Source organism: Panthera uncia, chromosome A2 (assembly GCF_023721935.1).
Source record: "Panthera uncia isolate 11264 chromosome A2, Puncia_PCG_1.0, whole genome shotgun sequence".
NCBI lineage: Eukaryota > Metazoa > Chordata > Mammalia > Carnivora > Felidae > Panthera > Panthera uncia.
The window spans coordinates 110,153,666-110,169,597 of record NC_064816.1 but is presented as its reverse complement, the minus strand read 5'-3'; the positions used below and the strand labels follow the sequence as shown (position 1 = coordinate 110,169,597).

The following is a 15,932-nucleotide window of genomic DNA, read 5'->3' as shown; positions in this document are numbered from 1 at the left end:
CGGGTGCCCAAGGTGTCCCACCCTCTTCCTCTAGGGTTCGGGGAGTGGCTGAGGGGGGCCAGGCCGCGGGCGGAGGTGAGCGGCGCGGGGCGGGGTGGGGGGGGGGGGGAGGGATGAGGGGGGGGCGGGACGGGGCGGGGCCCGGCGCACCTGGGCGGGGAGGGGGAGGTGCGCGGGGCCGAGCCTGCCGGGGGCCGCGGCGCGCGCCAATGGGCAGCGGCTGGCAGCGCGCCCCGCGCCCGAGCCGCAGTCGCGACCTCTCGCTGCCTGGCGAAGGCGCGGACGGCGCGCGGAGGCGAGCGCGGGGGAGACGAGCTGCCGGCGCCACAGCCGCCGTCAGGGCATGAGGATGGCCGTGGGCTCCGTCAAGATGCAGCCGCCGTGCGAGAGCCCGGCCCTGGCCGCGGCGGCGGCGGCGGTGGCGGCAGACGGCGCCCTGCGCCGCAGCCCCAGCGCCCGCGAGCAGGAGCGCGAGCAGCCGCCGGCTCCGCCACGGCCGCGGCTGAGGGACCTGCCGGCACTGCTGCGGAGCGGGCTCACGCTGCGGAGGAAGCGGAGCGCCGCCGGGGCCCGGGTGAGTGGCCCGGACCGGCCGGGCCCCAGTGGGCACGGGCGGCGCGCACGTGGAGCCCGCGCCCACCCTCCCGGGCCGCAGAGGGGACATCTGGAAGTTGGGGAGGTGGCGGAAGGGGCGCCCTCGTGCAGGGTCCGGGGACGACGGGGTCGTGGGGTGACCCCCGGCGAGCGACGGCTTCCCTTCCCCCTAGTTGCACCTGACTTAACCCAGGGGCACCTGGATTCCGAGCGGCGGACCGTGGGCATCGCCGGAAGAAGGGCGGTTGGCGTCTCCCCTGAGGGGAAGCTGCAGGTGTCCCGTACCCAACTGTCGGCCAGCCGTGTCCCGACAGCAAGCCTCAGGCCCCACAAATGGGAGCCCAGTTTGCTGGAGGTGTGAGACGTGTGAGCATGTCCGGGACGCCCCGTGGCAAGCTCTGGGCATCGGGACTCTGGCCGCCGCCACCGGCGAGGTGGAGGCACACGAGTTGGAAGTTCCTGGGGTGAGCTTCCATCTCCGGGGTTCTGGAGACTCCAGCACTTAGTATTTGGTGACGCCCCCTTGAGCAGAGGGGTGCACGCCCCTCAGAATCTTAAATATTGACTTCCTGATGGTGTGTTCAGATATGATTTCCTGGTGAAGGAGTGTCCCTGGTTGTGCATCTAAGTGCATTTAATGGCCTGAACGGGTCGGGCATGTTTTGTTAGTTAAGAAAAGCAGGACAGCCTGATGATTTTCTTCTGGGATCTTTCACAAGCCACTCAGGAGGCCCTGATGGGGCCTCAGGCCAAGGGTCTGAGTTACTGAGGTTTCCCTGCCCACCAGGGCTTTAGGGCAACTTTGGTAGGTTCTACTCAGTTCTTTAGGATTTGTCGCTGTTAAGGAGGCTTTACTGAGAAGCTGCAACAATGTAGTTTGGGAAGGAGGGTGGTGGTGCTGTAATAAACTGAATCTTGGTTGTCTGCTTTAAAAGGAGACCTTACTGGAAGACTTTTAGCTCTTGCAAAGACAGGTTTGTGGAAACGTGAGAGTTGGGGAGAAACATTTTGTTTTGGTGTGGCTTCTTTGGCAAGGAAGGACCTGAATTGGTGTAGGTCTTCAGCCTGTCCAGGTTGTGTTCCTCGTTTCTAAAGCATTTTCCTTCTAGTGTAGGGGATATCTGTATGTGATCTACCTCAGTAGGATATTCAGAGGACTAGCTGGATGTAGGACATCTTAAAGTCCATGACTAGTGGAGTCGAGGAATTGCCCACAAGTGACCTTAACGTGGGACATACGGGATTGTCTGCAAAGAAAGCAAGGAAATGTGTCCCAGAGACGTGGTAGCTGAATAAATGCAAGAACCAGAGTTATAGACTTTGCGGGAATCTAGGGAAAAGTAGGTCAAATCGTGTTCCTATTATCCTTGACAGATACTTTTTCATGGCACAGAATACTGAAGACATGAGGGCAGCCAGGCAATCTGTGACGGGAATTGCTGAAGGTTCCTGTATAAATAGATCTGTGTGTTCATCTGCATAAGGCCTTGTGTTTCTTGTTGCCTGGGATGATGTTGTATGCCTTGCCAACATATATATTTACTCTTCGTAATTATTCTGAATGTGGTTATTTCCAATAATATATACTTCATTAACCCTTCTTTGATCCCAATCCTGTATTGCTTTTGGATATTCCAAACACATTTCCTAAGTGCATGGCTAGCTTCTTACTGGGGAAAGATTGTCAAATTTTCCCATGTTGAAAACCCATACTTTTCAACTATTTCCCCTTCCTTTGGCTTTGGAGCCATCTTTGTGATTTTGGAACCTTCCCTAACAAAGAGATAAGAAGGAATTTGAAAGAAAAAAAAAGCAGGTGAACTACATACCTGCATCAGTCTGTTCAGGCTGCTGTAACAAAATCCCATAGACTGGGTGGCTTAAACAACAGAAATTTATTTTCTCACCGTTCTGGAGGCTGGATAGTCCAAGATCAAGGTGCCAGCAGATTTGGTTTCTGGTGAGAGCTCTCTTCCTGGCTTGCTTTCTTGCTGTGCCCTCACATGGCCATTCCTCTGTGTACATGGATGGAAGGAGAGATCTGTCTCTCCCTTCCTTTTCTTATAAGTCTACTAATTCCATCATGGAAGCTCCACCCACATGACCTAGTCTACTTCTGAATACCTCCCAAAGGCTCTACCTCTAAATACGATCACGGTAGGGAGTACGGCTTCAACATATGAATTTTGAAGGAACACAGACATTCAGTCCATAACAGAAAGTATATGTAGGAAAGAGAAAAACAGAGGAGATATGTACCAAACCAGTTAGTGACTTGTGAGCATCTGGGCTCATCTGGTTAGCTCTTCAATTAAAGCAGTGATGCTCATGGAACAAATCATGGCTTAGATCCTTTGGTGGACTTAAAATTTTGTATTCTATGGCCTGTACCTCCAGATTACTGCTGAGTGATTGTAGGGACAAATTAACACAAGTTCATTACCACTGGATTTATAAAAAGGCAGTTCTAGGTATTACACAAGTTGGTAAGAAAGTTTGCAATTTCTGTATTGACCAAGACTTGATTTAGGAATACCTGTGGTACTTGTCCGTGCTGCCATGGGCCCTCACAAATCTGGACAATCTGACATCAACTGTCATCAAGTAAGCTCTTTGTAGGTTGTGTTGCCCAACCCAGGTGCCTGGTAGGCGGTCTCTTACTGGGAAAAATTATGCTGACATTTGGTTAATATTGCAGAACTCCTGTGTTCCTTGGTTCAGTCATTTCTGATCATATTGAATACCAACTGATTAAGACTCTGCTAAGTGGAGAATGTCTAAATTTTCCTTTGTGGGAGGACCCTACCTACCTCCTAAAATCAGTAGTAAAATAAGGCACAGCTTGAATTCCCACCAAAACCCTTTAGTCATTTTTAAAAATTGTGTTATGGAGATTATGAGAAATAGTATGATAAATACCCAGCCTTCAACAGTTATTAACATTTTGTCAGTCTTGTTTCATTTATTTCTCTTCCCCAGTTTTCTCATGGGGGCTAGCCCATTTTATTTTATTATTAAGTTTATTTATTTATTTTGGGGGGAGAAGGGCAGAAAGAGAGGGAGAGAATCCCAAGCAGGCTCTGTGCTGTCAGTGCAGAGCCTGATGTGCGCCTTGAACTCATGAGCTGTGAGATCCTGACCTAACCTGAAATCAAGAGTCAGACCTTTAACTGACTGAGCCACCCAAGCACCCCTAGGGATGGTGTATTTTTAAGCTAAATCCTAAACATCCTGTTATCTTACTTATAAATGTGTCAGTATACATTTCTGATAAGGACTTCTTTTTTCTTGAAACAATGGCCAAACAAACAAACAAACAAACCCAAAGACTTTTATGCCTTTTGTCACCTAAATATATTAACAGCGATTTCCTAATATGATTCCCAGAGTCACATATTCTGAAAGATGTATTTTTACTTATGATTTGTTGGACTCAGGAACTAAACACAGTCCACACATTACATTAGGTTGTTAGGTTTTTAAATCTATTTTCTTTTATAATAGTCCCCCTTCCCTTCTTTTTGATTTGATGGAGAGAAAGAGCACAGATCTGGTAGAATGATCTGTTTTCTGGGCCAATTTCTCACTGGTGTCATTTAGCTTGTTTCTCTCCTCCCCATGTCTCCTGTAATATAGTAGCTGGATGTAGAGGCCTGATTACATTTGGATTCAAAGGCAAGCATCCTTCGTAGGTGGTGCTTTGTAAAATCTGTTGTAGTATAATCACAAGACACGTGATGTCTGAATCTCTCTCTCTCTGAGATGTTAAGGTTGATTAGTGGGTTCAGGTAGAGTCAACTTCCCTTTCACCTAATGATCTTTTTTTCTTTTTTCTTTTTTTTCTTTTTCTTTTTTTTTTTTTTTTCCTTTTAAATTTTTTTTTTCAACGTTTTTTATTTATTTTTGGGACAGAGAGAGACAGAGCATGAACGGGGGAGGGGCAGAGAGAGAGGGAGACACAGAATCGGAAACAGGCTCCAGGCTCCGAGCCATCAGCCCAGAGCCTGACGCGGGGCTCGAACTCACGGACCGCGAGATCGTGACCTGGCTGAAGTCGGACGCTTAACCGACTGCGCCACCCAGGCGCCCCTCACCTAATGATCTTAGCATCCATAGATGGTTGTAGCCTAGATCCATTTCATTAGAGATTACAAAAGGGTGATGATCTGAATCTATCACTTCTCTTGCATTTATTAATTGGTATTCTGTCTGTAAAGAACTTAACCCTCATAAGCTGTATGGGTCTCCTGAAATTCAAGTTGTGTGGGGAAGACAAGGAAAGCTCATTTTTTTTTCCTTTTATCAATTTTCTGAGTAATGATTTGGTGCCCTAACAGTCTCTCATGATAATCAATGAGTTCTTCTTTTTTAAGTGTCACTAAGAACTTGTGGACCTCAATGTATTTGTTTCAGTCCATTGCAGTCAATATTCTTTTTGACCCTTAATTTGTCTTTATCTGTTGTATACTTTTTACAAGGCCCCAGTAGTCTCTGATAACCTTTCTTGCTTTCTGGCCCAAGATATGCTAAACTTACCTTGTCCATTTCCTGCTTCAGATCTGAAATCAGCCATTTTCCCAAAGGGCTCTAATTTTTGGTTGACAGCTGTTCGTTACCCCCACCCTTTGCCTCTCTTAGTGGTTGCAGTATTTTTTACCTTGGTTTTAGGCCTTCCATCTTAAGTTTTTGTTTCTTCTTAAATTCTTCTCATCAGGCTGCTTCTAAGACTGTCATTTTCTCCCTCTAATAAAATAGCTGGTAACTACCATTCCCTTTTTCTATATATACTGTCAAATTGCTGGGACTGACTTATTTCGGGCTTTGGCGGCTGTGATCTTTTCTGCAGCGTTCTACCTCTTTCATCTCCTCGGAATCTGTTTCATTTACAGCAGGCAGAATGATTCACCAATTGTGCCAAATTGACTGTTCACCAAACAGTGACAGTCGGCCTTCGGATTATTAGACTTCTCTCCGCTGATTTCTTCTCACTCAGGCAGAGTCCCTGTGGCATGGCAGGTGCTCTTGAAACTTGGGAAAGTGGAAGAACAGCTAGTGGCTCTCTGCATGAGGTTCTCTCTTTTCATTTGGAGTCTCGACCCAGATGATTCCCTCTCAAAAAAGGAACAAGGTAGCCCATTTCCTTTGTCCAAGCTGGAGTGTTTTAGGTGTGATTTAACACCCTCCTCTGCTGGAAATAAGACCTTGTTGACTGAGAAACATGTACTGCTTCAAGTTGTACCAGTATGCCTGAATTATAGTCCTTTTGTACACACACCTTACAGGCAAAGCATGTAATTTTAATTTGTTCTTTGTATTTAAATTAAAATCAGTGGCTGACACTTCATAGCACTTAATTATGTGCCATGCATGTTCTGATATAAACTTCAATCCTCATAACAAGCCTGTGAGTTAGCTGCTATTGTTTGCATTCTACAGATGAGGAAACTGGAACATAGATGTAACTTGCCCAAGAACGTGGGGGCTGAAGGAGGTTTGAACCTAGCCAGTCTGGTTCCATAGTCCCTGCTCTGAATTGTCTCTCTGGTTTTCCTCAAATGCACTGAGGACAAAGGGTCTATTTTAGTCTAAACTAATTAGCCTACAGTACCTGTTGATATTACCTTACAACTCGGAGAGTGGTCAGTAAATGCTGTTGATAATGCCAGCCGTTAATCTTTCTTTCTTTGAGCACTCTGAGGCTTGTGATAGACGTACTGGGTGTGGGGGCAGGAAGGGAGGGGAAATATTGTTGAATGGCTACGAATATTGACTAGAATTAAAAGTAGCGTTCGGTGTGTCATAAGCAAAAATCACCCAGGCCCACCTTGATCAAGGCCAATATAAAAATTTGTGAATTCGCTCGCTTACTCTTTTCTTATCTGCTTATGGTAGCCTGTCAGAGATAAGGGCCATTAAGGGAGGCATGCATTTTCCAGGGAAGGTGAGTCAGATCAGATAGGAGGGACATTTGATGATCTTATTTGAGAAACATTGACTTCTTACAGCTCGAACCTTGATAATATAAAACAGTGTGGACGTGGCTACAAATAAAGTGAAACTCCACAAATGCCACCTCTAAAAATGAAAAAAAAAGAAATTATAGATTCATTTATTCTACTTGAATTTCATGTAAATTCTAGTAAAGGACCTCAATGGCAAGTTAATGCCCTATTTACTTCCTTTCTCTCTCCTCTGACCCCTGGCATTGGCTTCGGTTGCAAAATTAGATCCCAAGGAAAGAACATGCGCAGTGGCTTCAGAAGCTGGGTTTGGATTTCAGTGCCATCATTTTGTAGCCTTCCGTGAGTTATTCTTGGAGCTCTCCAAGCCTCGGTTCTTCCTCTAGAATGATACATATCGTGGACCAGGTTTTCAGAGAATAGAGACAATGTATGGAAAATTTGGGGTATGTTGGAACTTAAATTGTTCCTTCCCCAGCCGGATGCTTATTCTGGGCAAATTGACATTCATAGACATTAATAGGAGTCTAGTAACAAAAATTTTTTGCTTTCGCATGCAATGTCAAATTCCATGTTTTTTAAAAACATGATATCCTAACATTTAGTGAATATCTTAGGTGTTATCTAAATACTGGTACCATAACAAAATATCCTCAGCTTCACATTTGCACTGTTTCTTAAATTGACTTGGCAGTAATTGGTAACTTGTGTAGCTGAAAATAGATGGAAAGGTGGGAGATAAGTCACTGGTGATGACTTTGAGTACTTGTGATTTTTTTTGCCTTAATGTTGCATAACAACCTTTATTAGGAACACTGATAATCCCAGTAATGGTATGCAATCTGGAAGTAGTTCGTGAGAAGTTAGAAAGTTTCATGCAAAAGCAAAATAGTTAAAATCAATGACTTAATTTTTTGTGGTGAGTTGTTATTGTGATAAATTATTCATAAATGGATGTGGAAAAGGGATGGTCTGTAGACACCGCTGTGAATACTGGCACATCTTTATCAGATTAAACTTCAATAGTCTCTTAAAGGGAGGAAGTGTTTTCACCTATGAGGAAACTATAGTCCAGAGAGGTTAAGTAACTTTCCCATGGCCACTCAGCTAGAAAGTAGTAGAGGCAGAATGGAACCCAAGATTGTCTGATTCCAAAATCTATGGCCTTTCCTCAATGTCATGTTGTCTAAGATTTTGACATAATTATAGCCTGTGGTATATTGAAACTGTAGATGTATAGGACATTTCAAGTCAGGACAAAACATAGCTCATTTTCTTTCCGGCGTCTTCAGTAATGGCTTCCAGGATCAGTCTTTAATTATTCACAAGGTTGACAATGGCTTGGTAGCAGCTCTTCCTCATCTCCCAGCAATACCAGCCATTGTACAAGAAAGAAGGTTTGGCATGACTCATCCCAGAAGCCGTTGTTTTCCCAGGTGGTTTGGAAGCCCGACTAGCTCCATAGTACAAACGCACTTGGACATTTATAAAGCAAGCAGTTTCCTTTTCTGGTGTTTCTAGAAGAAAGGAAAAGGAGGAGTTTGTTGTAACTCAGGACTTGGGTTCCTGATGGCAACTTGTTTGCTATTTAACATACTTCAAGAAGTGAGAAGTATGCATACCTGTCAAAGTAACTGAATCCATTTACAATTGAATAAAATCATTGAGAATACACAAATGTATTAATAAAATTAAACTTAGATATATTTACCTTTTAATATGGTGTTACTACCTGAGGCAAATGACTCTTAATTGTTTTTTTAATTCCAGACCTTTTTAAGAATCAAAGGATGCACCCCAGAAAAATGCACATGCAGATGTAATTTTTGCATCTCATTTCGGAGGGCTTATGGATATTTTGAAGCCTGGTCCACAGACCCTCTAATTAAAAAGCCCTTCCCTACTCTGTGTTCTGGAGGGTACAACCATGGTTCTCTTATTTTAGTTTTTATCTTTATTCCTTCTAAACATTTAGCATAGCATCAAGCCCTCATTCAGTTGTCAGTTGAATAGTTCCTTGAATTAATGTATTTTTTCGTGTGTTGAATTAGAAATTATTTTTCTGTGAATGTAGCAAATGCTTTAGTGGTCCCTGGTAGGTGGTGGTGGTGGTGATAACCTATTATTGTTGAACAAATCCTATCACATTTTTGGTGTTGGGATTATTCGGAGTACTTTAAGACCATTAACCCATTTAATCCTCATAACAACACGTGTGGCAGATCACTCTCCTTGTCTTGTTTTTTCCCCAAGAGGGGAACAGAGAGGCACAAAGGTATTGATTTTGCTACTCCCCAAAATGAGGTGCAGAGAGGCTAAGGAAGATGCCTGAGGTCACCCAAGGAGTGGAGGAGCCAAGATTTGAACCAAGGAAGTCAGGCTCCATATTATGAGGTCTACCTATTCATCTGTGTCCTCTCGCTAAATAAAATAATTAATTTATTGTCTTAATTACGGTCTCTCCTTTTTTGTTTGAAGGCTTTAGAAATAGGGATGTGTATTAAAGTTGATGTGATCATTTAGTGGGATTTTTCTTTTCCCCTGTAAAGCTATTATTAAATTGATGGTATGTCTTAAAATTGTGGTACCTCAGAATAAAGGAACTATAGTAAGTTATGTTTTAGTTTTTAAATATAGCGTCATAGTTTATTTGTAGAAATATCACAGTAAATCACAGCTTTAAAACAGTGCATATAAACACAACCATGTCTATTTATGAAGGGTGAAAAATGTGAGTTAAGATTATACTAACAATTTATATGAACACTGATATTGCTTGGGTAACAATTTAAATGTCAGAGGAGAATACATTCAAAATTTTCCTACAAAAAGCATGAATAGCCTCAGAGTAATGTTGAAGATTGAAGAAACTGACATTCTTCTACATGGAATTTTACATATATGTATATTTTATGTTGTATATTATACATAATTTATATAATTTATATAGCAACATAAACATAAGTTTATATTATGCATGATTATATATAATTCATCATATATAATGTTATATAACTTATTTTAAAATTGCATTTAAATTTAATGTATAATTTAAATTATATTTAAATTCAATTTATAATTTATTGTATATAATGTTTATATTATATAATCAGATATATAATTTATGATATAATTTATTGGTTTCTTCACAGGTTTTTTAACAGTAAGATTTAAAAGTTAATCTTATATAAATTTATTTTTTTTTAACTAAAACTATGAATATACCCAAATGATCATAGATGTAGACTTGTCTTCACTACTTGGTGTAGAGAGTTGGCTGATTTTACCTTCTTTGAGTCAGTTAAACTTAAAATTTTGTCTGCTTTGTTCATGAGACATTGGCTTCTCCCTTACAACATGCTTTCATTGTGCACTATTTGTGTTATCCATGGAGAAAAACCTTTACTAAATTGAAGAGTTCTGAAAAGAGGGCTTCTGCAATCCAGCTGGTTGTCTTCCCGTATTTTTTTCCTAACTGGTCTGGCAACTTAAACTCCAGCCCCATTGGTGGCCTTGTCATCCAGTTGAATTTGACCTTGTCAAATCATTTACCTGCAGCTGTTCTGAGGTGTACATGCAAATACTTGTGATTGCCCAACACTTACACCTTTGGTGCTGACTGTAAATTTGTCTTACTCTTGCGTGTTACTATTGCGGGAAGTGAACAGCTTATCACCGCTGTTTGGTCTAACACTCTAAATGTTGACTGTAATGAACAAACACCACAAATGATTTTGTGCTGTGAATTTGTATATAGGTATGAAATCTTTTGTAGAAAAGGTAGGGAAGATGTGTGATGATACCTTTTAGAAATTAGGGCAAGTATTATGCCTGTTTCAAATATTCTATTAAAATAGAATTTGGGGGCATCTGGGTGGATCAGTCGGTTAAGAGTCCATCTTTGGCTCTGGTTATGATCTCAGAGTTAGTGGGTTTGAGCCCTGCATCCGGCTTCACACTGACAGTGTGGAGCCTGTTTGGGATTCTCTCTCTTTCCCTCTCTCTCTGCTCCTCCCCCACTTGTACTTTCTCTCTCTCTCTCTCAAAAATAAATTTAAAAAACAGAATTTGGCTGTAATACAGTAAATATTTTTCTATATGTTTGTCACTTAGCAACTGTGTGACATGGAATAACAAATAACCTTTCCGAGTCTCTATCCCTAATACCGTTGCTCTGTCATGAGAAGCGATAGTGGGATAGAGGTCCGATTTTCATTTCTTGCTCCTTGTGTCCCCAAGGTCTGAAAAGTGGTCTTTCTCTCTTGAGATGCAGACTCAACCCCGGAGCACTTTGGGACTTATCTTAGACGAATGGAAAGAGGGGTCATTAATATTCACCACATCCCTTGAGTTGGTGAGGGGGAAGATAATGCATTAGTAGAAAGAGCATTTGAACTGCAGGAAGAATCTGATTAAATTAAGAATCTGTCATATGAAAAGAGTAGAAAGAACATATCTATAAATCTATTTCTAGAAGATTAAATTATTTGGCCATAAACAGAATTCTGTGAGAGGTGTCAGAAGAGAACTTGACAGCCAGCCCTTTGTGTCCTGGGAGATCTTACCAGGTAGCCTTATCTTCTTTTAGATAAGAGGTTTGTTGCTATTTCTTATTCTCACTGAAAGCTGTTTCTTCGCCTCAAATTGACATCAATATTTATTTTCCTCTACTATTTTAAATTTATCACAAATATTCAAATAGCGCCCATTGACACATTCAAATTTCCTATTCTTCTTGGCACATAACTCCTTTAAAAAAAAGCAGCCTAGTCATATTTTAATCTACCTTGAATATCTCATGAGTTTTGAGCTTAAAAAAAAATTCAGTTCATTAGTAGTTGGCTGTTCACTCTGCTGTCTTTTACATAATGATTTACATTTACAAAGTATTTTCACATACATTCTTATTTTAATGTTTTCATAACTCTGGAATAAAGTATTTTTTTCTTATATAGATTTGAAGGCAAGTTACGGAGTTTTTTTATATGCCACAATCTCACCATCTGTGAAGCAAAGATAGGGTGGTGAGACTAAGTAAATTAATATGTGAAGGCTATTAAGACAGAGGTAGTTATGCAGAGAAATAGCTGCTTCTGTTGTCACTGCCATCATCATCATCAACATCATCATCATTGTCTGAAGTGACAGATCTGAGGGAGTCCAAGGTCCCTTTGAAAATCCCTTTGAAAAACTGAAAGAGGTCTTACTGGTCATATTGATGGCCATTAAGTGGAAGAACTGAGGCTCAAACATTGCTGTCTTAATGAAGGTCATAGTAAGGAAGTTAAAGGAGTGAGGGGCTCTATATCCTGGACTCCTGGTTAGTCCAAGGGTCTTAGTTAGATTATCTGTGCATTTCCTAAGGTCCTTATCTTTAGCTCCCTAAACTAAAAGACTTCTAAAATTTTAGCGTACTTGAGGATCCCTGGAGGGCTTGTGAAAACACAGATTCCAGGGTCCCCACACTTAGAGACTTTGTTCAGTAGCTTACAGGTGAGGCCCAAGAATCTGCATTTCTGTTGAGTTCCAGGTGATGCTGCTGGTCCATGGGCCACACTTAGTAGCACTGGTCTAAAGGGCGCACAAGTTTGGTGACCTTCAAAATCAGAAAATTACTGAGGCAGGAGTCTACCTGGTTTCCTGTTTGTCACCGCCATGATAGAAGGACAAATCAAGATGGAGGACCATGACTATGAGAATTTTATTGAATTAATAATTTTGGGAACTGCCCCTTATTGGTTTCTATAGAGTGGCAGTTAAAAAAGAAGTGATGAGTATTTGAAACATAAAGAGTTAGTGGTACCTGTGTCTTTTCCTAGGCCCACCTACTTGTGGCTTTTAAAGGCTTGTTGTTACTAGCTCCTGTGTGCTGCAGCATCTCTTCTTGGGTCTCTGAATCTTTCTTGCATATCATTGATAGGCTGTTTTCTGAGAGGACCCTTGACTGCTATAGGAGGCCAAGGAAAGGCAGTGTTGGGAAGAGTGACAGTAGAAGGTATAGTCTTGATGAGCAGGATTTCATGAGTGGAGTGGACATTGGCAGTAGCCGAGGCAAGGAATCCAGCCTAGCCCCTGAAGTTTAGGTGGAAGATGAGGCTAAGGAGGGCAGGGACAGGGCCTGGCCTCTAAGGTGATGCTGGGATTAACAAAAGGTCCTGAGAGGTCCCTGGTATGAAGCTAGAAATTGTGCTAGAATGTGACTGAGTGCCATTCCTGCATCATTCCTATGCACAAACTTGGATGGCTAGGGTTCATAATCAGAGAAGCTTTTATATGAGGGATTTGCATCCCTTCTCTACAGTTGCCTTAGTTTTCTTTTTGGGTCCCCCCCCCCTCCCCTGCCCCGTGCTTGCCTTTTTCCCAGACACTCTTAGCATTGCTAGTCTATACATAGGAGTTATAAGACCTTTATGTGGTACTTTGATCTTGGTTAATTTTGTTGCAGTATATTGAACGTGTTCTGAAATGCCTGGGAACACTACATTCACAAAGTAACAAACAGTTGAATAGAATAATTACACCTTCAGTTCCTGTGTCCATGGGATCCAGGGGTGGGTGTGTCAATAAGATAAAAACCATTTTTCCTGGTTTGGGTGTTCAGCCAAGTCGTCTTCTACAGTCACCTCACCATGAAGCAGGACTACAATACAAACTCGTACCAATTCTGTGTGTTTATCAGTTCTTTTATACTGAGATGTTATCCTCAGGATAAAACTGTTTCATACCCTATAGATAGATAGTTTTGGGGTAGTACAGGTTGAGTGCTACTAATGTCTAAATACTTTGTCTTAATAAATGAAACAGAGACAAAACAGGTCCTTGATGTCAAATTTTCTATCGTTAACATTTTTTTAGGAAGGAAAAAAAAACCATTTCTCTTTGAAGCAAAATTAACTCTAGAACTTTTCCCCTCTCTTTCTGGGTTTTCATATATTTACGTGTTGGAAAACATGGGTATGTGATAGAGTCAGGCTGTGACCTCTTATAATTGGGGCAAGTCATGATGAATCATCCCATGTTACCTACTGTGGCACAGATTCAAGGCATATGAGCCCTTTGTCTTTACTCAATTTCCCCTCCTTTCTGGCGGCTTGGTGGCTGAGCACAGGGGAGGGGAACCCTGCTGTTCCAGGAAGGGGATGGAGCCCTAGGTGAGGGCTGCCCAGAAGTGGAAGTGTATGAGCCTTACCTGGTTCACCTGTTAGTGCAAACTGACCAGCGGGAGTAAGAGGGGTTCTAGTGCAAATGACCCTGGTGAGGGAGTCCAGATCCTGTTTAGGGAGCAGAGAGGAGCTCAGTGTGGAGGAGTGGGCTGGCTGGGGCCCAGTCAGGCAGGCTTTCTAGTCCCCAACGCTTGTTTCCACCTCAGTCTAGAGCCTGAGTCTGCCCAATCCCCCTCACTGGGGAAGGAGCGTTTCCTTTTCTTAGTATCTTCTCCTCTCGGTTGGCCCCAAGAAATCTCTGGTTAGCCTTTCTCCTGGTTTTTTGAAGACTCATCTCCTTACTCACTTCCCTTGGAATGAGCCATGCTTTGGGTCTGGTTTCCTTTGGCTTTACCATCCGTGGCTGCTGCTTCTCCTCCCCTCCCAACCTTTGTTCCTTTAAGGCTTTGCGGGTGGGCTGTTTGCCCAGAACGTCTTCTATGAACCAGCTCATCCTATTGTTTGCTTTCCTTGCTTCATTGCACAGCCCTTGTTTCTTCATCCTTTACTGTTTACCTGGCTTCAGCTGAGGGCTCTTTCCTATGGAAGAGGGTGCCCTTCTCAGGACTTGGGGTGATTCAGCCCACTTTTGCATGTTGAAGAGAATTATGTTAAAACTCTCGAGGAAGCCCTCCTCATACAACCTCCTTTGACATTTTTTTTAGATGATTTACAGGATTTATTCCCTCCTCCTTCTGCCTTTACTCCTTCTCTCCTCTCCCCAACCTCCCCACCCCAAAAGAAGTAGAACTTTTGCAATGTAACCACTATCTAACTGGTATACATTATGGGATGAAGAATTTGTAACTGTATTGATTGCTGATTAGCATTACATTTTCAAAACTACATCCTTTAAATAGGGACTTATGGTTTAGTCCACAGATGTATATGAGAAGGTATTGGTCTGGTAAGAAGTAAGGTTGTGAAATTCAATTTCAGTTTCATTTCCGTCATAAATGTCATAAATGTCGAAACTTCTGGGCACCTGAGTGGCTCAGTCAGGTAAGTGTCCGACTTCAGCTCAGGGCATGATCTCATGGCTTGTTGAGTTCGATCCCCACATTGGGCTCTGTGCTGACAGCTCAGAGCCCAGAGCCTACTTCAGATTCTGTCTCCCTCTTTCTCTGCCCCCCCCTCCACCACGCACTCATTCTCTCTCTCTCTCTCTCAAATATAAATAAACATTAAAAATTTTTTTTAAATTGTAGAAGCTTCTATGTAAGCAATTAGCTTTGGGAGTACATGGCTAGACAGAAGACAAAATATAGTCGATTAATGATTTTGTTAATTGTTCTTTCACTGCAGGCAGCTTCTTGTAACGTAGCACCTGCTCATCACATCCCAGACTGCCACCCAGTGCTGTCATCCCCACTGTGCATTTCCTTGTACTTTTCTTCCTTCTAAAAATCTGCATTATACTGAACTATCTGATGTGTCAGTCAGGATGATCTAGGTTTTGCCTCAGTAACAAAAATACACCAAAATCTGTGTGGCTTCACACAACCGAGTTTATTTCTTGCTTACAAAAAGACCCTCTTGGGGCGCCTGGGTGGCTCAGTCAGTTAAGCGTCCGACTTCGGCTCAGGTCTTGGTCTCACAGTTCGTGAGTTTGAGCCCCGTGTCAGGCTCTGTGCTGACAGCTTGGAGCCTGGAGCCTGCTTCGGATCCTGTGTCTCCCTCTCTCTGCCCCTCCCCTGCTCACACTCTGTCTCTCTCTCAAAATAAATTTTGAAAATATTTTAAAAAATTAAAAAAAAGAGACCCTCTTGTGTCTGGGCGCTCTTCAGCATAGCTGTCCTCTGTGTGGTGGCCCTGCTTCCATCTTAGGACATTTCTATGTCATCACCCTCCACAGTGACTACAACATGTGAGGAAAGAGTGGGAAATTTCACATGGGCATTTAAGTACTTCCACCTGAAGTGACTTCTGCTCATATTGCATTGGCCAGAGCAAGTCCTACTGCTTCCTGGGGAAGTATCCTCTTCCTGGGAGCTTTGAAGAAGAAGAGAAGAGTCAATATTAGTAACATCTACCTTGGACATCAGAAGCTGAGAATACAGAAGTGAATACAGCCATGATCCCAGTCTTAAGTCCAGCAAGGGAGATAAACATGTTAATAGTATTATAATCTAGTTTTACAGAACTGGACAAATTATAAAATACATAGGGTCATAAC

The 15,932-nt window shown here is 42.6% G+C and overlaps 1 protein-coding gene across 2 annotated transcripts in view; it reads left to right on the top strand.

Moving 5' to 3' along the window:
* The first annotated feature begins 234 nt into the window (after positions 1–234).
* RAPGEF5 (Rap guanine nucleotide exchange factor 5) overlaps positions 235–15,932 on the top strand; it is a 225,900-nt gene continuing 210,202 nt past the window's right edge. The window contains exon 1 of one of the 2 annotated variants that reach the window (XM_049642887.1): positions 235–574. In XM_049642887.1, the coding sequence (XP_049498844.1) occupies positions 344–574 (231 nt within the window). In that variant the 5' untranslated portion in view covers positions 235–343. The remainder of the gene's footprint in view (positions 575–15,932) is intronic. The other variant, XM_049642886.1, reaches the window with a different exon arrangement.